Below are 25,805 nucleotides of genomic sequence, written 5' to 3'. Positions count from 1 at the left end.
AGGAAGAAAATGCTGACAAATGCTACAACATGGGAAAACCTTGAGGACATTATGCTAAGTTAAAAAGGCCTGACACGCAAGGACAAACATTGTATGATTCCACTTTTGTGAAGTACCTAGAGTAGTCAAACTCTTAGAGACAGATAGCAGAAGGGCTGAGGGGAGGGGGAAATGGAGAGTTGATGTTTAATGGGGACAGAGTTTCAGCTTGGGAAGAAGGCCAGTGGTGATAGTTGCAGACAATGTGAATGTACTTAATGCCACTTAAAAATGATTAAAAAGCTAGGGGCACCTGAGTGGCTGAGTCAGTTGAGTGCCCGACTCTTGATTTCAGCTCAGGTCATGATCCCAGGACCGTGGGATCGAGCCCTGCATCAGGCTCTGTGCTGAATGTGAGGCCTGCTTGGGATTCTCTCTCTCCCTCTGCCCTTCTCCCCTGCTCTCACTCTCTCTATATATATAAAATAAATTTTAAAATGGGAAAAAAAATTTTATTTTTAAAAGTGATTAAAATTTTAAATGTTATATATATTTTACAAGAATAAAAATATATTTTTTTCCTTTAAGACAGTTCAAATTATTTTCTGATCAGCTTGACTCTTTCAAGGTTTGTTTTGAAGCTTTGTAAAGATGAGTCACCCCCAAAAGAGTGTGACTTTGGCCTGAAAGTTTGAGCAAATCTTGATGTCCCCTAAGGCTAGTTATTGTACTTCTAGGAGTTCTGCTGAATGCCTCAGGTCAGAGTCCTCAGATTTCAACGTGAACATCTCCCAGCTCTGTGTGAACGCTGAGAACTATTCACCTTACTGTTTCCTGTTCGTTCTTTGCCTGGCATTGATTCTATTAGGAACAGACTCAAGAGGACGCTTTATGGAAATTTCTAGAGATTTTCTCTGTGTAGCTTCTGGCTTCCTAGGATTCTGCCACCCAAACCCATCTGCCTCTGCCTCCTTGAACTGAAATGTCTGTCTCCTCATCTTAGAGAACCTGCTATGGTCTGTATGGACTCTTTCTCCCCTGCACTGTCATAAAAGGTGCCTTTTTCTCAGGGATCACAGGTCTGTACTGCCTGTTGTCTCCAGTCTGAAAACATTTTTCATAGGTTGTCTAGTTTTTTTTTTAATGTTTATTTATTTTTGAGAGAGAGAGAGAGAAAGAGAGAGAGAGAGAGAGCGCATGAGTGGGGGAGGGGTGGAAAGAGAGGGGGACAGAGAATCCCAAGCAGGCTTCATGCAGTCAGCACAGAGCCCAACATGGGGCTTGAACTCATGAACCATCAGACTATGACCTGAGCCAAAGTTGGACGCTCAACCAACTGAGCCACACAGGTAGGTGCTCCTGTTCTCTCTAGTTTTATAGTTTTTTACATGAATTCAGTAAGTCCACTCTTACTAACTACATCATGGCCAGAAGAGGAAACTCTGTATAGTTTTAACATGCATTTATCTTCCTTCACATGCGCTTAAAATTTTCAGTATTTAAATTGTTAAAAAGAAGCAACAGGCCCCAAATGGAGTCACTTGAGTTAAACCTGATGCCCACGGGCTGGGTCTGGGGACCCAGAGGGAGTCCCACAGGACCTGGCTGCGTGTAGGATGGAAATCGAGCGTGAGCCAGCAGGAAGTGAGAGCAGAGTTTATAGAAGGTGTAGAGAGAGTGCAGATATAGATAGTGTCCGGGCTACTCAGAAAGAAAAGGAGGGAGTCTCGTCTTTGTTTGGGGTCTGGGATTTTTACTGAGGACAGGGATCTGGTGCACATGTCCCCTCAGGTATCCAGGAACTGGTTAGAGCAAAGACAAGGACCCAGGTGTTATTCCTTGGAACAAAGGGGCCTTGGCATTAAGATGTCTAGTGCCATGGTCCAGAATGTGCATAGGATGGCTGTGGTGTCTAAATGAGGTATCTATCTGGTCAGATGGGGGCCTCCAAATGTGGGGCGAAGATCAGGTGGAAGCCAATGGTGCAGGTGGTGAAAGAATTCACCTGAGGCAGAACAAAGGCAATAGAAGTTTATGGAACACACCGCAAGGGAGTAGCAGGCAGGTCATGTCTGCCATGAGGCAGTGGGTGGGGGCTGTTTTTAAAGCAGGGAAGGTGAGGAGTTATGGCAATATATGGAATTTTCCCTTTTTTGGTAACTGTGCCTGGTTGTAAGTAACCCATTGGTCAGTTAGGGCCTATGGATATTTTGGGTCACCCAGTGGGCCTGTCTCTATTCAGCCAGGGAATCGCTGTGGGCCCTTTCCACACCCCATCATTCAAGCCTATTTGCCTAAAAGCAGCCTCTACAATGGCTTCCTCTGGTCATTCTCACCTGGTCTTTGCTTAGATGTTAAATAAATCATTAATTCCTTGTCTTTTACAAGGAGGACATTCTAGGGGCACCTGGGTGGCTCGGTGGGTTGAACGTCTGACTTGATTTCAGCTCAGGTCATGATCTCACAGTTGGCAGGATCGAGCCCTGAGTCCCGGCTGTGCGCTAACAGCGCAGAGCCTGCTTGGGATTCTCTCTCTCCCTCTCTCTGCCCCTTGCCCCACCCCCTCATAAATAAATAAATAAATAAATAAATAAATAAAATTTTAAAAATCCAAGGAGGACATTCTTACACGTGTGTAGAGTGGGGTGGGGGCACAGGTCCTAATAAGAATAGAAGCAGGAAAAGGAGCAAAAAACAAGATTTCTATGGAGTCCTTCAGTTTCCCTATCTCAAACCCATGACACCATGCCAAGATTTAATAAGTGACATGATTACAGTTTCGACCTTCCCTAGGTATGTAATCCTAACTGGTCAGTCCGGAATTTTTTGGTCAGCACCACTGAGGCAATGCTCCTAATGGCTCTACTGTCCCCCAAAGGAAGGTTACCTTGCCAGATGATTTATTTTCCTATCTATGACTTCCTTGTTGTACATTCTCTCTGCCTTTTTAAAAAACGTTTCCTGCTGGGGGCTTCTAGGTGGCTCAGTCAGTTAAGTGCCTCACTTCAACTCAGGTCATGATCTTGCAGTCCATGAGTTTGAGCCCTGCGTCGGGCTCTGTGCTGACAGCTCACAGCCTGGAGTCTGCTTCGGATTCTCTGTCTCCTTCTCTCTCTGACCCTCCCCTGCTTTCTCTCTGTCTCTCAAAAATAAATAAATGTTAAAAAAAGTAAAATAAATAAAAACACAAACCTTTCCTTCTGTAGCCCTCTGGAGTTCCATTCTAGTGCTGGATGGGATGCTACCTGATTCATGAATCATTCAATAAAGCCAATTCAGTCTTTAAATTTATTCCACTGCATTTCTTCTTACAGTTTCATTTGAATTTTGTGACTGAACTATGATTGTACGTGAATATTTTCCTCTTGGGGTATAGACGTTGTATTTTGGATTTTGAGACATAATTAGAAATATTTCTCTATTCCCAAATTGAAAATGAATTCACTATGATTTTGGTTTCTTCTTCTTTCTCTCCACACCCTCCTCATCCTTCCCCTCCTCATCCTTCCCCTCCTCATTTTTCTCCCCTTGTACTTCTTTTTTTTTTTTAAGTTTATTTATTTATTTTGAGAGAGACCATATGAACACATGCAAGCGGGGGAGGGGCAGAGAGAGGGAGAGAGAATCCCAAGGAGGCTCCGCACTGACAGAGCAGATCCTGATGCAGGATCAAACTCATGATCCTTGAGATCATGACTTGAGCCTGAGATCATGACCTGAGCCAAAATCAAGAGTAGGATGCTTAACCAACTGAGCCACCCAGGTGACCCTGCTTATTTATTTTTTTACATGAGTTCTAGAATTCATAAATACAGCTGCAGGGAAAAAAAAACTACTTATACTGGTATCATGCTAACATTGTAAATTAACTTAGGGATGTTTATATCCTAGTTCTCCTCCTCCATTAGGTCCTTGGATGAGCCTTGGGACCTCAGTTTTCCTGCCTGTCTCTTGCGTTGGTAGGACTTGTGTCCCTGTTTCTGCCTTTTGCTTCCATTCTTATTCATCTCTAGGACTAGGCGGAACACACTGTGTCTAGCTTTAAACCAAGTTCTCTGGGGTTCTGACTCCCGTATGTGGTTCCTGCCAGCCACTTCCTGTCTATGCTGGCATATACATTATGTTATTTCTCTTGTGAAATCTGAAAGAATCTCATTTCATTATGTGCAACTTTGACAAAAGCCTCATCCAGGCTCTCTCCCATCCCTCAGACTGGACCCTCCAGGTATGAGGTGACAGAAAATACATCAGTCTGTGTCCGCCAGTTCCTGGCACTGTAAAGCCCTTGTAATTCCCTGAGTGATAATAGCATCAGGAGCATCTCTTATTCTAATATTTGTTTTTGACCTCATCCCTGACACAGGACTTTTAAAACCCTTGTAGATTCCTGGGGGCCCTGGGTGGTTCAGTCGGTTAAACATGTGACTCTTGATTTTGGCTCAGGTCATGATCTCATGGTTCATGGATTCAAGCCCCACGTTGGGCTCTACACTGACAGCATAGAGCCTGGGTGGGATTCTCTCTCTCCCTCTGTCTCTGCCCCTCCCCTGCTCGCACACTCCGTCTCTCTCAAAATAAACCTAAAAAACAAATTTTTTTAAAACCCCTATAAATTCCTAATGGTAAAAGCACTGGGAGCATCTTTTGATCTACTGAGGTGACTCTGGGTGGGTTCTTAGGTGCCTCCTGGATGGGCCACGGTCACCAGGAAGACCAAGGCCATGATGAGAAGCTTGGAATTTTCAGTCCTGCCACTCACTTCTCCAGAGAGGGCAGAGGGCCTAGAAATGGAGTTGATAATTGATCATACCTGTGTGAAGAAGCCCCCATAAAACCCCAATAGTATGGATTTGGGAGCTTCCAAATTGGTGAATACATCCACGCCAGCAGCATTGTGACATATCCCAACTCCCTGGGGACAGAAGCTTCTGTGCTCTGGACCCTCCCAGACCTCACCCTGTGTATCTACCTCTTCATCTGGCTATTTATCTGTATCCTTTATCGTATATATATTTAAATGTTTTATTTACTTTTGAGACAGAGAGTGCCAGTAGGGGAAGGGCTGAGAGAGGGGGACAGAGGATCGGAAGTGGGCTCCACGCTAATGGCAGCAAGCCTGGTATGAGGCTCAAACTCAAGAACCACGAGATCAGGACCTGAGCTGATGTCGGACACTCAACCGAGCTACCCAGGTGCCCCTATCATATTTTTTTAATAAACTGGTAAATGTAAGGAAGTGCTTCCCTGAATTCTGTGAGCTGTTCTAACAAACTAAACAAACCGGAGGAAGAAGTTGTGGGAACTTCCAGTTTGTAGCCAAATTGTACAGAAGTTGTGGGTAACCTGGGGACCTACTACTTGTGACTGGCATTGAAAGTAGGGTGAGGGCAAATAAATAAGTAAACTTAAAAAAAAAAAACAACTATGTTCCTCCTTCTCACCATTCATAGCCCCAGTACTCTCAATCTTTCTTGGAATTAGAGGGCAAAAATGGAGCTTAACTGGGATAAACAGAGATTCTACTTTATCTATTTTCTCTCTTTTTTTTAAGAAACTTTTTTTAAAGTTTATTTATTTTGACAGAGAGAGAGAGAGAGAGAGCACAAGTGGGGGAGGGTCAGAGAGAAGTAGAGACAGAATCCCAGCAGACTCTGCAATATCAGTGCAGAGCCCGATGCGGGGCTCGAACTCACAAACGGTGAGACCATGACCTTAGCCGAGATCAAGACTCGGATGCTTAACTGACTGTGCCAGCCAGGCGCCCCATTATTTTCTCTTTAATGTATGAAATCACCCACACTGAAGACATGCCTGGATCCAAAACACAGTCTGCCAAGTTAAAGTGTGTTATTAAGGAAAATATATTATTTGAGGAATATCCAATAGAACTGCATGAGACAGGTCAATAATTCTATACCATGAAGCTTTCTTTTTTTAATTTCTTTTTTTTTAATTTTTTTTAAAGTTTTATTTATTGTTGAGACAGGGAGAGACAGAGCATGAACAGGGGAGGGTCAGAGAGAGGGAGACACAGAATCTGAAACAGGCTCCAGGCTCTGAGCTGTCAGCACAGAGCCCAACGCGGGGCTCGAACTCACGGACGGAGAGATCATGACCTGAGCCAAAGTCGGCCGCTCAACCGACTGAGCCACCCAGGCGCCCCTACCATGAAGCTTTCTTAGCAATGAAAATCCAGCCTTACCTAGATTGATAGTCATTTGTGCTATGTATCTTTTTTTTTTTTTTTTTTTAAGTAGGCTCCATGCCCATTGTGGTGCTTGAACTCGCGACCCTGGGATCAAGAGTCAGATGCTCCACCGACTGAACCAGCCAGGAGCCCCTGTCCTATGTATTTTTCCACACACTCGGTCATCATATTTTTACAAATTGACACTTTTAAGTGTCCATGGGAACATTCTCTTATGCCTCATGTAGTGGCCATGAGGACATGCCTTGTGAACCTTTGCTACAGGGAACAATTGGCTGAGGTCCTGACTGCCTCAACACATGCCTCCCAGGCGCTGCTCCCTGGCACTGAGTGTGTGTAGACCCTCTAGCAGACCATCCCTGGAAGGTATGGGACTCTTCTTCGGCTGACATTGGCTCGAGATTCCCCGAGGACTTTGCTGAATTTTCCTTAAACTGCAGGGCGTCATCATGCTTCCACTGACCATTCCCCTCTCCTTCCCGTGGGGTCGTCTTGCATCTTGGGCTCTCCCCAGCTTTATTTATTTTATTTTATTTTATTTTTTTAATTTTTTTTTTCAACGTTTATTTATTTTTGGGACAGAGAGAGACAGAGCATGAACGGGGGAGGGGCAGAGAGAGAGGGAGACACAGAATCGGAAACAGGCTCCAGGCTCTGAGCCATCAGCCCAGAGCCTGACGCGGGGCTCGAACTCCCGGACCGCGAGATCGTGACCTGGCTGAAGTCGGACGCCTAACCGACTGCGCCACCCAGGCGCCCCTCTCCCCAGCTTTAAAAACTCCCACCTTATTTCCTTTCTCACAGGCGTGTCTCCTGATAAAATCCTTGCATGTTTCATCACATCTTGGCATCTGCTTCTTGGAGGACCTGGACTAACATCACAGAAAGAGCAATTTTCCAAAAGCCCACACTCGCAAAAGGAAAAGTCTAAGCTATTTCATGTACCGTTAGCCTGTTCTCTACTCTGTGGGGAGACTGAAAGCTGAATCATGTCTATTTCCACATAATAAGAGGAACTCTTGGCCCTGGATGATGGAATCATTCCCCTAGTTTCACCCCCTTTCACCTCGGGCACCATCAAGCCAGTGCATAGCAGGGAAGACTATTTACTGACTCCTATCCTTCCAGGAGTAGTATATTGTTGAATTTGATGGACCAGAAGAGGGAACTGGCTTACTTGCTACCATGATGAGAATTCAGGTTAATTTTGCTATTACAATCCCATCATCACACTCTTGCAAACCAGGGGATAAGAGCAGCCAATGAGTATGCTGGAAAGAACAGATACTGTCTCCTAATATTGAGTAATCTCTTTGAAGCCTGATTGTTTACAGTTTCTCACTTGCCAGGGTTAGATGGCTCTGTCCTTTGCACATGCCCCATTTTTAGAGGGCCTACTTCCATTACCCCAAGAACTCAGGTCTTAAAGAATATGGGCAATGTATAGACAGCAGTGTTAGGTACTGTAAGTCTGCACCAACGCACTCATGAACTGTTTTGTAGATGCTCCGTTTGTGTGCCAAATTTGACCTCTCCAGTGTCCATGCTAATTAGTCTTGACCAGGCCACTTAGATCCAAAATCCTCTTTCCAAGATGTTTTATGTTGCAATTCTTCATCTCAGGGTCATGAGTTCAAGCTCCACATTGGGCATAGAGATTACTTAAACAAATAAATAAACTTAAAAAAAAATGTCTTTATGAACATGTTCTCTTTGTACCTGAGAGGATGCATTTGATTAGGGATTCTGAGAAGCCTGGGATTATGATTTTGATCTAAAGATGCCGATAATTTGGGACAAGTTAACTTCATTTTCCTGGACGTTGCTTCTAATTCATATCTTCCCCCTTATATAACTCACTGGGAGTCTCTCATAGATGTGGGGAAACCTCATGCTGTTAAGAAACATCACAATGACCTTTGAGGTCGATACCCTGAGCAGTTCCTTGTTGTATTCTATGTTCTCCCAGGACTTGGAGGTGGGAATGATAATTAGGAATTTCTTATAGGCTCCCACTTTGTCCAGCTCAGTGATCAACAGAGAGCTCCCCTGGATTCCCAAATCGTCATCTTGAGTCACAATGCCCACTCAGATCCATTTAAAGTAGGGTCATTCCTTGGGCCCAGGATTGGTCACTAGTGTCCTCTGCAGAAGAGGAGTCTCATTACTGAGACAGACTCCAGTGGGTACATAACTGACCCAGAAAGTGAACACATCTTTTTCATAAATCAGAAGCGAATCCTGACAGAAGTGTATAGAAGGAATACTGAAACCTATCCTTACATTTAAAGTTTTGACATGTATGATGATGTTTCTATACCAAATCGTAACATACATGTAAATTGTTCTCTCCAGTTTATTTACTTTCTAAATAAAGGTGGGGCAATTCTCAGCCCTTGGAAATAATTTCTCCCTAAACTCCTGGGCAGAGGAGGCAATGTAATCTAGGTTCAACTAGAGCAGACCTCTTAGAGTTTAATTTCCAACATTAAAGGCAAACGTATCCCTGATATTAAGGAACAGCCGGTTCTTTTGTTTGGCTACTTTCTGTATTTAATTTAAATACACATTTAAAGTAAATAAATCTAGGGGCGCCTGGGTAGCTCAGTCAGTTGAGTGTCCAACTCTTGATTTCAGCTCAGGTCATGGTCCCAGAGTCAAGGGATCGAACCCCACCTCAGGCTCTGTGCTGGGCATGGAGCCTGCTTGAGATTCTCTTTGTCTCTCTCTCTCTTTCTCTCTCCCATTATCTCTCTCTCCGTCTCCTGCTGCCCCTCTCCTCTGCTAGCACTCTCTAAAATAAAGTAAAAACAAAAACAAATCTAAAAAGAAAATAATAAAGTAAATAAATCTTATTTTGTATTCTTGATAGTCCAGGGATGGACTAACCAATTTACAGAGAAATTAAAGTTTAAGAAAAAACCAGAGCATTTGTGAAATGACTAAAATAGCTTCAGAGCAGCTAACACAGCTTTGCATTAAAAGTCATCTCTTGATTCAAACTACATGATTGGAATCAATAGATTTCCCCATTGTTTCTATTGCACTATAGCAATGCCTTTCCCCCTTGACAATCAGACATGTAGCTAATGTGGTTCCACATCCCTCAGATTGTATCCCTCCCATAGACCTGCCTAAGAGGAAAGCGGTGGTCATAATCAGGAGTGCAGAGGGAGGGCATTTCCAGGGCTGTTGCAGTTTCTCACAAGATCTAAAACAGTGAGGGTAGATGCACATGATGTTGAAGCTGAAACAATTATGATTATGATTTTATAAATTTGGAACAGCTACATCCCCAGAAATTCTGGGCAACTGGTGTTCTACCGTATGATATTTCACCATTGTCATCCCCGTGCTTAGGAAAAAGAAAAAAACTCATTAGATAACCAAGCCCCCCAAATAAAGTCCCTATTTTTTTAATGTTTATTTTTGAGAGAGACAGAGCATGAGCAGGGGAGGGGTAGAGAGAGAGGGAAACTCAGAATCTGAAGCGGGTTCCAGGCTCCCAGCTGTCAGCACAAAGCCCAATGCAGGACTCGAACTCATGAACTGTGAGATCATGACCTGAGCTGAAGTTGGATGCTCAACCGACTGAACCACCCCAGTGCCTCTAAAGTCCCTATTTCTTATCCTAATGTCCAGGATCCTCTCAGTATGAATCATGCCTTTTCTGTCAAAATCCAGTCAAACCAGTTATCTTATTATTTCCCAAATATTCTATTTACTGTGAAAACACACCTTAGGTGGAAGATAGGTTCTGAATTTAGATGGTGAGATGAATCAAATGACTTCATAATTATTCCTGTAAAATCCTTTACCTTATCCAAAATATGTGATTTTGTATGAACACTTGTACACAGCAAATATGTATATATGTAAAATATATGCAGTAATGTACAGTATATCATTCTCGAGGGGGACTATACTCAAATCATTTAAGTTATTTACTACTCAGCTCTTTTCAGCAAATACGTGAAGATTCTAGGCTCTTGCTAGCTTGAACATCTTCCTGTTCATCAATATCTTGTTCTCTTGTAGAACAGTTTAATTATTTCCTTGAACTTCGTTTTGGTGTTTTCCCATGGCTCTCAGTTAATTCCCATGAGTCTCAAAACTTTTTCATTTCTTCCTTGAAACTGTGAACAAAGTTATCACCAGCCACTTTTCTGGTTATCTGAATGATGCATTTTATTTCTTCAGCAATGGTTGAGAATCCCTTAAAATCATTCATGTATTTTTATTTTATTTTTTTTCTTGAGGGAGAGCACAAGTGGGGGAAGAGGAGCAGAGAGAGAGAGAGAGAGAGAGAGAGAGAGAGAATCTCAAGCAGGCTCCATACTCAGTGTGGAGCTCAACGCACGGCTCCATCCCACAACCCTGGGATCATGACCGAAGCCGAAATCAAGAGTCGGACACTTAACCGACTGAGCCATCTAGGTGCCCTGCCCCTCATGTATTTTTATTAAAAGTTTATATAATGACCAAAACTAATAGGTAATATCTTGCATTTATTGAGGATTTCCCTGTGTTCCAGGGACTATCTCATGCGCTTTACATGAATTAATTTACAGCATCCACATAACAACTCTGTGAAGTAGGTGCTATTGTTTTCCTCATTGTACTGATGAGGAAACAGGGTCACGGGAAAATGTTTGCTGAATGAGGAGGAATGCCTGTGTGCTCCTTTACATTTTGAGAGGGACTGCACTGTGACTTTGGGTTGAAACTGCAAAGAGGTTGTTCAGATTGGTGGGTAAAGGGTGATAAGATGAAAATGAGCTTTTTAATCACTCACCTGAGTTAATCTGTATAGTTCCAGCAATCTTGCCATGGGTATGGACAGCGCCGACTGAGGTCCCCAGTTGGAGCAGGGATAGGAGCGTGAGCTCAGCAACTGTAGTTGGATATTGGGTTTTTGGACCCTGTCAGGAGGCATGTGGTTCCCTGAAGGGCCCCTGAGATGAAGCTTCCAGACCTCCAGATGGAAAATCCTAGAGTGAGATTGGGTAACCGATGGATGTCTCTGTTGATTTCCTCAGTCACAAAGAAGAAAACCCAAATTGCCCAGTAACACCAAGCTGTGATTCTTAGTAAACAACAACAACAACAACAACAACAAAAATACAAATGAAGTTTTAGAATTTCCTAAAACCTACCCATATCTTTACAGTCTTTTAATGAGGTTTTTTTTTTTTTATGTTTTTGTTTATTTTTGAGACAGAAAGCAGGAGTTGGGGAGGGGCAGAGAGAGAGGGGGAGACAGGAATCAAAGAGGGCTCTGCGCTGACAGCAGAGAGCCCAACTCGGGGCTCGAACACACCAGCTGTGAGATCATGACCTGAGACGAAGTCAGACACCCATTCTACTGAGCCACCCAAGTGCCCCATGAGTCTTTAAAGAAATATGTTCACAAAGAGTCTTTGCTTTCTTTGGGCGTGATGAAAATCACTGAATCTCCTCCATTCCAGCTCTCCAGTTCCAGATGATCCCGTCTAATGTGTTCAGAGCAGGGATCAGGGTGAGGCAAATGAAGCAATCACCTTGGATGCAAAATTTAAGAGGGCACCAAAAAACTCAGTAATCAAGAGAAATAATGTTTTAATGCAATATTTTCTAAATCAAAATTAATGCAAAAAAGTCCATGAAAAACAAAATATCAGACTTTTAGATAAGACAAATTGTTGTTTGCTTGTTTTATAATCCAGGATTATTGTGAATTTGGAAGTTATTTCTAATCAGCTCATGGTTCCTGGACCATGAAGCCATCACATCCCACTCTGTACAGGTTGTCATTTTTTTGTCATTTTTATCTATCTATCTATCTATCTATCTATCTATCTATCTATCTATCATCTATCTATCTATATTTTTATTTTTTAAGTAAACTTGATGCCCAGCAAGGGGCACAAACTCACAACCCCAAGATCAAGAATCACATGCTCTACTGACTGAGCCAGCCAGGTGCCTCTATAGTCATTTTTTCTTAATTATGGAGCTTTTATTAACTTTTCCAATCTGATTCAAATCACGGGAAGATATTTTGATAAGTGTATATAGGGGCATATATGTTTCTTTTTGCTTCAGGATCCAATATGGCTTAGAATAGTACTAGATGGATACTAAAATTTTTTGAGTGACTCAAAAATCAAAACAAAATACAGTAGAGGGTGGCACTCTACCCCTGCTCCGTTCACTTCACTCCCTCCAATGCCTACATATAATTTTCTTGTGTACTCTCCCAGTTTTCTGTTGTTTGTAAAAGTAGCCATACAAAAGTACCAACCTTTGCCTTTGTTGATTTTCTTTATTGTGTATCTGCTTTGTATTTTAAAATTTCTTCTCTTTATCATATATTTTCTTTTACTTTGTGTTTAAATTTGCTTCCACTTTTAGTCTTTCAATGGAAACTGAGAGGATGGACTTTCAACCTTTTTTTTTTTTAAGTTTATTATTTGAGAGAGGGAGAGCACAAGCAGGCAAGGGTTAGAGAGAAGGGGAGACAGAATCCCAAGCAGGCTCTGTGCAATCAATGCAGAATGCGATGCGGGGCTGGAACTCACAAACAGTGAGATTATGACCTGAGCTGAGATCAAGAGTCAGAGGCTTAACTGACTGAGCCACCCAGATGCCCCTCAACTTTTTTTTTTTTTTTTTTGGTAACATTTATTTTTGAAAGACAGAGAGAGACAGAGCACGGGTTGGGGAGGGGAAGAGAGAGAAGGAGACACAGAATCCAAAGCAGGCTCCAGGCTCTGAGCTGTCAGCACAGAGCCCGATACAGGGCTCGAACCCACAAACCGTGAGATCATGACCTGAGCCAAAGTTGGATGCTTAACCCACTAAGCCACCCAGGCACCCCTCCTATTTTTTTGTTGTTGTTGCTGATTTTTTAAAATTTACTTTTGAGACAGAGAGAGACAGAGCATGAGCAGGGGAGGGGCAGAGAGGGAGACACAGAATCCGAAGCAGGCTCCAGGCTCCGAGCTGTCAGCACAGAACCCGACGTGGGGCTCGAACTCACAGACCGTGAGATCATGACCTGGGGTGAAGTCGAATACTTAACTGACTGAGCCACCCAGGCGCCCCACCCCTCCTCTTATTTTTATTGATCTCTACTTTCATCAAATGTAGTAGAGAATATTCTAAGTCCTTTAAATTTACTGAGCCTTGGTCTAAGGCCCAGTGTACAATCTAACTTGAACATTTCATGTGCACTTGAAGGGAATGTGCACCCTGAAGTTGCTGCGTGTTCCTTGTGTGTTCTATAAAGTATATATGCCACTCAATTCAAGATGGTAGACAACATAGACATATTGTTCAGCTCTTCTAAATATTTAATATTTGTTGTCTAGATATTCTATCAACTGCTGAGAATGGAGTGTTATAATTTCCAATTATAAAATTGTGGATTGTTCTTTTTTAAAATTTAGTTCTGTCAGTTTTTACCTTGTGATTTTGGAAGCCCTGATATTAGGCACATAATATATTAGTAAACTTAAAATGATCTTATTTATAATATTAACACATCACATCTGTAACATAGTTACACATTATAAGATTTACCAACCTTGATGAATTGACCATTTTATCATTATAAAATGTCCTGTTTATGATGATACCTTCTTGAAGTCTATTATATCTGATATTAACATATCCAGCTTTCTTATTAGTGTTTTCATTGTGCATCTTTATCTCTTGAATGTTCACCTGTGTTTCTATATTTAAAGTGTTCCTCTTTTAGATATAGTTGGGTCATTCTTTATTCAGTCTGACAACCTGTCAGTTTTATTTGGAGTGTTTCTTTTATGTTTAATGCAATTGCTGATATGGTTGAACTTAGGTCTCCCAGTTTGCTGCCTGTTTACAATTTGTTCTATCTGTGTCTCTCTTCCTCCTTTCCTGCCTTCTTCTGGGTTAAACATTTTAAGTTTTATTTATTTAGGTAATCTCTACACCCAATGTAGGACTCAAACTCACAACCCCAAGAGTCGCATGCTCCTTGACTAAGCCAGCAGGCACCCCTAGCGTTAAACTTTTTTTAATATGTGATTTAATTCCTCTACTTGCATTATTATTTAATGGGTATTCTTTAGGGATTACAGTATCATCTGTAATTTCTCGTAATCTCTTTAGCATTACTACTGTTTGTCATACTAAATGTAGAAACACTTTTTATTTACCTTTCCTTCCACCTACATCCCTTGAAGTTCAGTATTAATTCGTGCACACAACTAAATTTTATTATAATTTCAGGAAATTCTAAGATACAAACTATACAGTTGGAGTCAAAAGTTTAACCCTTTGAAGTTCCCTTCCAGTCACCCTGTCTCCACTCCTGATTTTGGTCTTTAGGGTCTCCTCTTGTTTCTTGTGGTTAATATTTGCCACCATCGGGCCATGGGTAGCAAGCACAATCTATGATCCTTGTGGGCAGAAGAGGTTGAGAAAGCTGTAAGCAGCCTTAAAAGAGCACATTTAGCAAGGGTAAGGGGCCAGAGCAGAAGTTAGGGTCAGGCAGCTCAATTTACACAAAGTCAGAGAAAACAAAAAAGGACCAAACAAAAGGATCCAATGTCAGGTAAAAGAAAGGATGACATTATATAATTGGCAAGAGAAAAAAAAGGCAGAAACAAGGACACAGAGAGCTCCCGAGAATGAACGTGGGTTGTTATTATCCTTCCTTATTGACTTGAGCCTTGTGCACTAAGAGCCTAAATCAGTGGTTCTTAATCTTGGTGGAACTACCTGAGGAGTTTTTAAATTCCTGATGCCCAGGCTACACCCCAGGCCAAATTTAATCAGAATCTCTAGGACTGGGACCCATGTATTTGTCAGATGATTTCAGTGTACACCCAGGATTAATAAGCAATGGTTTAAATGTTTGCAAATGTTCAAGTGAACAAGTGGAGTTCAGGGACAGAGAAAAGGAGGATTTCCTAGGCTTAGATATTTTTCTTCCTCTTTATTTTCCTAGAGAAACATCCTGGTGATTTTCCTTTTTGGGATCCTGATCTTCCACACTTGGCTTCAGGTTGAAACTACTATTTAGAGAGCCATCAGCCTCAAGTACTGTTAAGTCTGCTGCTTGGAGTAGTTTTTCTACTGACATTAGATGCTTAGCTCCTGACTCTCTTTTCTCTGACTTAACCAGACTTTCTCCTTCTGTGCTCCCCTAGGAAGTCTCCACTCTTCAGGTTCTTGGGTTCTGTTACTATACCTCTTGTCCTCTTCCCATACCTAATACCATTTCAAGGAAGAGAGCTATTTTTTTGCATGATGCAGCCTCATACATTTTTGTAGTACCCTGTAATATTTAGAACACAGGTCTACATGATCAGTAGAGCATACATAATTCTTTTTTCTTTTTTTAATGTTTACTTTTAAGAGAGAAAGAGTGCCAGCGGGAAAGGGGCAGAGAGAGAGGGAGACACAGAATCTGAAGCAAGCTCTAGGCTCTGAGCTGATGTAGGGCTTAATCTCATGGAGTGCAAGATCATGACCTGAGCTGAAGTCGGATGCTTAACCAACTGAGCCACCCAGGTGCCCCTCTTTTTTCTTTTTTTAAGTAAACTCTGCCCAACATGGGACTCGAACTCATGACCCCAATATCAAGAATTGCATTGAGCCAGCCTTATTGAGCCAGCTGGGTGCCCCAAGAATACATAACTATTTCATGAATTTACTGCATTCTATTCATCATGAATTTCTTTATGTTGATAAAAGGCTGAACGCACACTGAAGGTTTTCTCACATTTCTTACATCTGTAGTGTTTTTCTCCTGTATGGGTTTTCTGATGTTGAATAAGAGATGAACTCTGACTGAAGGCTTTGTCACAACCACTGCATTTATATGGTTTCTCTCCAGTATGAGTTCTCAGATGCTTTGTAAGAGATGAGCTCTGGCTGAAGGCTTTCTCACATTCTTTACATTTGTAAGGTTTCTCCCCAGTATGAATTCTTTGGTGTCTTATGAGAGCTGAGCGATCACTGAAGGCTTTCCCACATTCGTTACATTTGTAAGGTTTCTCCCCAGTATGGGTTCCTTGATGTTGAATAAGAGCTGAACAGTAGCTGAAAGCTTTCCCACATTCACTGCATTCATATGGCTTTTCCCCTGTATGAGTTCTCTGATGTTGAGTGAGGCCTGACCTGTCACTAAAGGCTTTCCCACATTCTTTACATCCATAAGGTTTTTCTCCAGTATGAACTCTTTGATGTTTAATTAGGGATGAGGTATCATTGAAAGCTTTCCCACATTCCTTGCATTTATAGGGTTTCTCTCCAGTATGGATTCTGTGGTGTTGAATAAGGTATGTGCTTTGGTTGAAGGCTTTCCCACATTCATTGCACTCATAGGGCTTTTCTCCAGTGTGAATGATATGATGCTGAATGAGGGCTGACCGATGACTGAAGGCTTTCCCACATTTGTTACACTCGTAAGGTTTTTCTCCCGTGTGAATTCTCTGATGCTGAATAAGTGATGAGCTCCGACTGAAGGCCTTTCCACATTCAGTACATGCATAAGGCTTCTCTCCAGTATGAATTCTCTGATGTAGGATAAAGGCTGAGTAGTAACTGAAGAACTTCCCACATTCATTGCACTTCCAAGGCTTTTTCACTGAGTAAATATTTCGATGTTTGATTGGGTTTGAACTTTCCCCAATTTCATTACAATCCTCCACAGTGGTTTTGTTGTGTTTAATTATGGCTTCCCTTAAATCTTTCGTCTGGTTTCCTTGCTGCCTTTCTAATGTGCCTTCACATTGCCAGGCTTCTATCAATCTGGAGTCCCAGGCCTCAACCTTTTTAAGTCTTTCTATTATCAGCTCTCTTTCGGAGGACACTTCTTCATAAAGTTCTTGCTTTGAAAAAGATTCTTTAGTTTCAGGTATAGATTCGGAATCTGAAATAAATAAAAAGTACACGTATTTTTGTTTTCTCTGTGATGAGAGAAAGAAAACTGCTGAGTTAGCAAGAGGAAAATAAAACAAAAATGATGCTTTTTAAAAAGTGTTTATTTTTAGAGAAAGATCCAGAGAGAGGGGCAGAGAGGGAGAGACAGCTCCTTGCTGTCAGCGCAGAGCCCAGCGTGAGGCTTGATCCCACAACCATGAGATCATGACCTGAGCTGAAACCAAGAATCAGATGCTCAACCAACTGAGCCACCTAGGCAACCCCAAAAATGATGCTTATTAAACATGTTTATTAGAATGTTTTCAGAAAGCACTTCCTGGCAGTGGCAGAGGAAGTGTCAGAAAATAACAGAGATGGGAGAATGAGTAATATAAGGCACAGTAAAAGGACAATGAGGATGCTGTACTTAAGAGAGTGGAAAACTGAGCAGACTAACCAGAAAGGAGGATATAAGCAGGTGGGATGAGAATAAATGTTAATATAAAACATCTAGAGAAGGGTGGAAAGATGAAAACACAGGTTGAGATTAGACAGTTTTGAAAAAGTACAAGACAAAAAAAATCATTTATAATAATCACCCAGAAACAACACTTTTGACTTTTTAAATAGTTCCCTCCAGTCCCCCAGAAATAAGTCAGAGAAAGACAAATATCATATGATTTCACTCATATGTGGAATTTAAGAAACACAACAGATGAACATAGGGGAAAAGAAGGAAAAATAAGATAAAAACAGGGAAGCAAACCATAAGAAACACTTAAATACAGAGAATAAACTGAGGGTTGCTGGAGGGGAGGTGAGTGAGGAGATGGGCTAAATGGGTGATAGGCATTAAGGAGGGCACTTTTTGGGATGAGCACTGGGTATTATATGTAAGTGATGAGTCACAAAATTCTATTCCTGAAATCATTATTACACTATATGTTAACTAACTCGGATTAAAAAAGAAAGAAAGAAATGCTCTTATAGGCAGAAGGTGATTGATACAAGTCAAAAACTTGTATCAATGGGCCAAACTGACCCACCACAGACCAAATCTGGCCACTCTCACTTGTTTACATATTGTTTATGGCTGCCTTCATGCTACAATGGCAAAGTTAACTAATTGCCAAAGAGTGTATGGCCCACAAAGCAGAAAATGTTTACCATCTGGTCCTTTATAGAGAAAGTTTGCCAACCCCTGATCAATATAAAAATGAATAGTGCTGGCAATGGCATAAATGAAAATAGATATAAAATTAATTTTTTTCTTACTAAAAAAATTTTTTATGTTTATTTGAGAGAGACAGAGCATGAGCAGGGGAGGGGCAGAGAGAGAGAGAAACATAGAATCTGAAGCAGGTTCCAGGCTCTTACCTTTTAGCCCAGAGCCCGACACTGGGCTCAAACCCATGAACTTTGAGATCGTGACCTCAGCCAAAGTCAGAAGCTTAACCAACTGAGCCACCCAGGGTCCACCCCCCCTTTTTTTCTTATTTTTAATTACTCTAAGAGATAATTGACTGTCAAACAAAAATAGTAGCAATGTATTGTGATTTTATAGTGTATGTAAAGGTAAAATGCATGAGAACAATTATACAAAAGATGGGAGAGAGGAATTAGAAGTCTCCAGAAGTAAGGTTCTTATACCAGACATGATGTGGTATAATATTCTTTTTCTTTCTAATAAATGTTTACTTATTTTTGGCAGGGGAGGTGCAGAAAGAGAGGGAGACAGAGGATCTGAAGCAGGCTCTGTGCTGACAGTAGAGAGTCCAATGTGGGGCTCAAACTCAGGAACTGTGAGATCATGACCTGAATTGAAGTGGGACGCTTAACCGACTGAGCCCCCCAGGTGCCCCTGGTATATTACTCTTTAAAAATATACTGTGATTGGGGTGCCTCGGTGGCTCAGTCAGTTGGGCTGCCGACTACAGCTCAGGTCATGATCTTGTGGTCTATGAGTTCAAGCCCCATATTGGGCTCTATGCTGACAGCTCAGAGCCTGGAGCCTGCTTCCAATTCTGTCTGCCTCTTCCCTGCTTGCTCTCTGTCTCTCTCTCTCTCTCAAAAATAATAAACATTTTAAAAATTTAAAAAAATAAGAAAAATTAAAAAATAATAAAAATATACTGTGACTGGGGTACCTGCATGGCTCAGTTGGTTAAGCGTCCAACTCTTGGTTTTGGCTCAGGTCATGATCTCATGGTTTGTGAATTCGAGCCCTGCATTGGGCTCTGCGCTGACAGCACAGAGCCTGCCTGGGATTCTCTCTCTCTCTCTCTGCCCCTCCTCTGCTCTCTCTCTCTCAAAATAAATAAATTTTAAAAATAGATAACTGTGATTAATTAAAGAAGCATTTGGGAACTCTAGGACAACCATTAAAAGAACTTTAAATAAGGTTTAATGGTAAGCTAATTGTGGATATAAAATAGAGTAAAAAAAATATGCAACCAAAAAAGTGAAAAAGAAAGAAAAATGAATAAGGAATAGATGGAACAAATAGAAGACAAGTAGCTATATGTAAGATTTAAATCCAACTATATGGGGTGCCTGGGTGGTTCAGTTGGTTAAGCGTCTGACTTCAGTTCAGGTCATAATCTTGCAGTTCGTGGTGCACCCACTCTGGAAAAGTTTGGAGGTTCCTCAAAAAATTAAAAATAGAACACCCTATAACCCAGCAATTACACTATTAGGTATTTATCCAAAGGATACAAAAATGCTGATTTGAAGGAGCACATGCACCCCAATGTTTATAGCGACACTATTGACAATAGCAAAATTATGGGAAGAGCCCAAATGTCCATCAAATGACGAACGGATAAAGAAGATGTGGTATATATATACAATGGAATATTACTTGGCAATCCAAAAGAATGAAATCTTGCCATTTGCAACAACACGGATGGAAATAGAGTGTATTATGCTAGGTAAAATAAGTCAGAGAAAGACAAATATATGATTTCACTCATATGTGGAATTCAAGAAACAAAACAGATGAACACAGGGAAAAGGAAGTGAAAATTAAGATAAAAAACAGAAAGGGAGACAAAACATAAGAGACACTAAATTCTATTCCTTAAAAAAAAAAAAAAAAGATAAAATGAATGATTGCAAAAAAAAATTGACCACATATGTGCAGGTCTATTTCTGGACTATCTATTCTGTTCTATCGATTTACATCTATACCAGTACCACACTGTTTTGGTCACTATAATTTTATAAATCTTAAAACCAATGTAATAAAGCTATCCTTTTTCAATACCAGAAATAGTAAACTTTTACTTGCCAAAAGAGAAAAAAAGCCCAATTCTGAGCCCAGAGTGATCAGGGATCTCCTAGGAGATCAGGGCTTTCTGGATTTTAAGCAAAACTATGGCATTTTAGATGCCATGAGTTATAGAGGAAGTTTATGTCCCAGTAAGCAGTTTGCATTACAAAATAATTTCCTTACCCAAAAATACCAGGCTCCCACAATTCTCCACTTTCATATCAATGCCCATGTACCTTTGGGCAGAATTCAGCTCTTCTTCCTCCACATGACTGAAGTCCATTTCCTCATCCTTGACTGTCACCAATTCCTGGAAGAACAAGCATATTCTTTAATTTTTTTTATGTTTATTTATTTTTGATAGAGAGAGACAGAGCACAAGTTGGGGAGGGGCAGAGAGAGGGAGACACAGAATCCAAAGGAAGCTCCAAGCTCTGAGCTGTCAGCACAGAGCCTGACGTGGGGTTCGAACCCACAAAGCATGAGATCATGACCTGAGCCAAAATCGGCCACCCAACCAACTGAGCCACCCAGGCACCCCCACAAGATTTTATGTTTAAGTAATTTCTACACTCAACGTGGGTCTCAAACTTACATCCCTGAGATTAAGAATCGCATGCTCCACTGACTGAGCCAGCCAGGAGCCGCTGTGAGCCTCAGTTTTACTGTGAAATAGCATCACTCCTAACTCACATGATTTCTTGTTTAAAATAAATGAAGCTATGTTTGAAAAGTGGCTCTAAATGTTAGAGTTCCCCAGAGCTCAGTTGTTAGACATCTTCTCTTCTCCATCCATTCTTACATGCCTATAAGCAACCTGTTATTTCTCCCATCTTAAAAAAATAAAAAATAAAAACCCTCTTTGGTCTTGCTACTGCTTCCCGCTATCACCCTATTTCTGTCCTCTGCTTTAGCGTAAAACTCTCCAAAATGGCTGTCAGTCATCCCTGCTTCCAACTTCTCTCCTATTCTCTTCTGAACCCTTTCCGATCAGGCTTTCATTCCTACAACTCCATGACATTGTTCTTGGCAGTGACCAGTGATCTTCATATTTTTAAATCCAATGGTCAATTTTCAGGCCTCATCTTACTTGACTTAGCAGCAGCACTTAACAGCTGATCACTCCCTGCTCCTTTTAAACACTTTCTCCAATTGTTTACCAGGATGCCAAACTTTTGACTTCCTACCTCACTGGCCACACTGGCCACATCTGCTCAGTATCCTTTGCTGGTTCCTCTTCATCTCCCTGATCTCACAGTGTTGGAGAGCTCAGTCATAAAATCTCATCTCTTTTCTATTCCCTTAGTTTTGTGATTTAAAATACTGTTCACACAGACTACTACCAAAATCAGTGCTCAAGCCTGAGCTCTCCCCAGACCTTCAAGTCTTCAAGGAAAAATTACTTTGGTTCAGTTCTCTAGTTGGGATTGCCGTGGACCTCCAAAGCAAGATGAAAAAAGCAAATGACACACTGTGAACCCCAAGCTAAGATTTCATATGAGGAAATCAAAGACTTGCCTGGAACTCAACAGGAAGGAGCTCAACAGTGGGTTCCATTTCTTCCGTGTTCTGTTTTTGGGGCAGAGAAGCATCCTCGGTAGTAATGGCTGGAAGGACTAGAGGGAGAAGAAAAAGCTATGAAGGAGGTAAGCTCTATTTCCCCACTTCCAAATTCATTAGGACAAAAGTTATCACAAGCCAGGTAAATTGTATACACAGGGCCCACTTGACTTCACTCCAAAAGGTGGGATGAGGGTACAATAAGACGATAAAGTGAAAGTCTGTTGCCCAAAAAGCTAAGCTTATAGACCCACAATACATCAACCTTTTATAATAGCCTAACAGGGGGTGGAAAATGGAATATTCTCTCTTCCATGGCTGCAGAGGGAATGTGGATGGGCACAGGAGTGCTGAAAGAGGAAAATGGGACTGGAGAATGTGTCACAAGGAGCCTGCTTAGTGATTTCCAAAATTGATCGCTTACTGAGTTTCTCTACTTGGGGACATGTCTGCTTCCATTTCCTTTCATGCAGGGGCATCTAACCTTTTAATTCTCATCAAAGGTGTTTTCCCACTTGTCCCCACTTTCAACTTCATGTTTATTTCTGTAATTCTTACCTTCTTCCTCCGCTTCAATGGTCAGATAATCCATGATTAGATTTTCTTTTTTTGTCCTGTTATTGCTATGATTTCTCCTTTATTCGCTGTTTCAGATGAGATAAACATGGACTTTCCAACAATACATAATCTGCTTCTTTGTGAAAATCATTCAACTCTACTCTGAAGTTCTGGAGAGAGATTTTGAAGTTAGGCTTGCCATCCTGTGGAGTTGGTTCCTGCTCCCTGGGGCATCTTCCTCTCTATCTCTATTCCTAGGAGGCTTACTCCTATGTGTTTAAGTCTTAGGGCCTCAGAAGTAATTCTTCTTTGCTTGTAACCTTTATTATTTAGGCTAAATTAGTCTCCACAGCTAGAAGAGCATTCTCTAGAGTACTGATACCAGTCACTATATGCCAAACCAGGGCAAAACCAGGAGAGAATCAGTGAGTGCAGTGAACTGTGAGCCTCACACCTGGCTCCAGACTGTGCAGAAATACCCAGGAGACCCCCAAAGCACACAACTGGCCATAAAACAGCCTGTGATTATAGCATCAGGTAACTATAAAAGCAGGACTCCCACAGTTCATTCATCCTTACTATTCATAGAGACAGGCAGTTGATAGATGGGGCCTGTATACAGCTGATTCCTAACCTTTTTAAAAGACCCTGAAAAGGTACAGGCCAGGATTCCCTTGCATGGTCAGGGCGAGAACAAAAGACTTCAGTAATTACTGACAGTAATAACTGACAGACAGTAACTGGCAGACAACATGGGTTCCCTCATGTCAAGGAAGAAAAACTAAACTTTAAACCAGGCTGAATGACCAGGAAGAACAAAACGAGTCGGTACAGCCTAAGGGGACAAGCTGAGACAAAATTCAACAGAATTTGCAAAAAAGACACCTGCAGCACATCCTGTTGAATGGCTGCCACATCTTGATACTCCCACCAGAAATAATTTATTAACTGTATCCTGCTTGCACTTGAAATGCGTGGTTTGGGACTTGAGCCTGACCAATCTTTGTAAAGGGCACGGAACTTGCGGTTTGTGCCTGTTTAACCGCAGGCTTAATCCTTCCCCTTGGAAGCGTACTCTTGGCTTGTAGCCAAAGGCTGCGTCCTTTGGGGAATGAGTAAGACACAGACCCCACTTTTTTTCTTTCTGTCCCAGGAGTTCAGGTTAAGGCTCTTAGTGCAGTGGCAAGATTTAAGGCCCAAAACGGCGGGAGCAGTCGCGCTCCCACAGTCCCCCGCTCGGCCACGCCCCCTCCACGCTCCCGGACTCCACTTCCCAGAGGGCTTAGGGGCAACCGCGCTTCCCGGACGCCTCCTGGCTCAGAACTAAAGCCTCAGACCCGGCTTGCCTCCCAGCCGGAGAGAAGCGGGAGGGTTACGCACAGCACCGGGGAGCGGGCATAGGACGAGGGCAGGGCCGGCCCTTTATGTGCCGGCCGGAACCTGAGACCCTGGCCTGGGCTGCTGCGGGAGGCACTGCAGCCGCGCGCACGGACCGGCGGGTCGCCGACGCCCGCGCCTCAGGGTCCAGCTTTCTCTTACCCCTGGACGCGCTGCCCACTCGGCTCCGGCCACAGGGCGGGTCCCCGCCGGGCTGCGCTCTGGGAAAGACGGAGGGGAGGACGGAGTCGCTTTCCGGACACACGGAGCTGTGGGGGAACAAAAGGCTCGAGCCTGAGGCTCCGTCTGGAGTCGCATCTGCGCACTTGGAGGCGACCGCGCCAGGTCGGGGGTCCAGGCGGAAGGACTCCACTTCCCAGAGGGCTCGGGGACATCGGTGCCTGCCCTGGGGGCGGGGGGGGGGCGCTCTGGAGAGCGAGGGGAGAGAACTGCAGGCCTTCAGTGTCAACCTTAAAATGCAGATATTTCCCCATCTGATAGATCTCCTTTCTGAATACAGTGAGAATCTGTCGTTTAAAAGCTCCAAGTATTTTCAGTGTTGGATTATTAATTGGTGGTGGTGTGGGTATACACCTGTTACACAGTCTTTTTCCCTAGTATTTCTCGTTCTTACAATAAAGCCCCGAGTCTGCAAACTCACTGCTAGTGATTTCGTTGAAAGCATTCTGATAAGTAAAAACCACAGGCAGGGGTGAGAAGCCATTGTCCTGGTTGATATAAAATAAACATGAATAGGAAGGAATTCACAAGGAAAAGTTAGATGTGAGAAAAAGGCAAGTAGGGAGGTTGGGCTTTGAAGTGGGGATTGTGCCGACCTGGAGTTTATGAACATTGGTACTGGATGGAAGTCAAAGAGCAACCAGAGGAAAGATACTTCTTTTTCTCTGTTTATAAAGGCTCGAGGCTGTAGTTCCAGTTCTTCACCAGGAGAAACCAGTTGTATCACAAGTGTCCTTGCAGTCCAAATTACCAGCCACCTGAATAGTTCCTCCACATCTAATTGTGCCTTTCTCAATCCATGCTATTCAAGACAGCCAAGATGAACGTTTAAAAATTAAATCTGGGGAGGGGCGCCTTGGTGGCTCAGTCGGTTAAGCGTCTGACTTCGGCTCAGGTCATGATCTGGCGGTTTGTGAGTTCAAGCCCGGTGTCAGGCTGTGTGCTGACAGCTCGGAGCCTGGAGCCTGCTTCGGATTCTGTGTCTCCCTCTCTCTTTCTGCCCCTCCTCTGCTCGTGCTCTGTCTCTCTCTGTCTCAAAAATAAATTTAAAAAAATAAACATTAAATCTGGGGGGCGCCTGGGTGGCTCAGTTGGTTAAGGGTCTGACTCGGTTTCAGCTCAGGTCATGATCTTGCAGTTCATGGGTTCCAGTCCGCATCAGGCTCCGCGCTGATCATGTAGGGCCTGTTTGGGATTCTCAGTCTCTCCTCTCTGCCTCTCCCCTGCTCTCTCTCTAAATTTAAGAAAAGAAGAGAAGAGAATTAAATCTGTTTATGTCGCTTTCCTCAGAACCCTTCAGTGACTTCCCTCTGCTCTGGAATAAGACAAACTCCTTAGCACAATTTATAAAACCCTACATAATCTGGCTGTGCCAATCCTGAATTACCTGCTACTATCTTCCTTTCATTCTCGAAACTCCTCTATTACATAGGCTTTTTAGTAACTCACACATCCCAAATTCTTTGCTGTCCTTTACACATTCCCTTTATTTAGAATCTCTCTCTACCATCCTTCAGATTTCAGTTCAAAAGTCACTTCAGGGAAGCTTTCCCTGAACTCCTTCCCCTTAATTCAAATTGATTTTCTCACAGAACCTTGTTCATTCTCTTTGTAGACTTGCCACAATTTGTAATTATACATTTATTTTTTTCTGCTACATTTTTAATGTATACCTTCCTTACTTGACGGTAAGCTCCATGAAGACAGAGACCATGCATA

General features: G+C 42.4%; 1 protein-coding gene across 1 annotated transcript; it reads right to left on the bottom strand.

Moving 5' to 3' along the window:
* Positions 1–1,912: 1,912 nt before the first annotated feature.
* On the bottom strand, positions 1,913–22,503 carry LOC124519354 (zinc finger protein 501-like). Its single transcript, XM_047089540.1, has 7 exons — positions 22,470–22,503; positions 21,870–21,967; positions 20,545–20,661; positions 16,506–17,049; positions 15,948–16,361; positions 8,120–8,256; positions 1,913–1,984 (listed from the first exon to the last, which is right to left on the bottom strand). Exons 1-7 carry the CDS (start codon positions 22,501–22,503, stop codon positions 1,913–1,915), a joined length of 1,416 nt encoding a protein of 471 aa, XP_046945496.1.
* Positions 22,504–25,805: the final 3,302 nt, after the last annotated feature.

This window comes from Lynx rufus, unplaced genomic scaffold, assembly GCF_022079265.1.
Source record: "Lynx rufus isolate CCGP_SWC_20201006 ecotype Redwood Valley unplaced genomic scaffold, mLynRuf1.p SCAF_27, whole genome shotgun sequence".
In the NCBI taxonomy this organism is placed as follows: domain Eukaryota; kingdom Metazoa; phylum Chordata; class Mammalia; order Carnivora; family Felidae; genus Lynx; species Lynx rufus.
Note: the sequence above shows the minus strand (reverse complement) of the source record. Positions and strands in the feature narration are given on the sequence as shown.

Excerpts from the sequence above, each read along its gene's own strand:
- LOC124519354 (XM_047089540.1), bottom strand. The coding sequence starts at position 22,503 with ATGGATTATCTGACCATTGAAGCGGAGGAAGAAG. Across the intron at positions 17,050-20,544 it reads TGGAGAATTGTGGGAGCCTG|CAAGAACTTTATGAAGAAGT; the intron begins GTATTTTTGGGT and ends TCTTTTTCAAAG. Across the intron at positions 1,985-8,119 it reads ACAACAAGGAACTGCTCAGG|GTGAATTCTTTCACCACCTG; the intron begins GTATCGACCTCA and ends GTTCTGCCTCAG.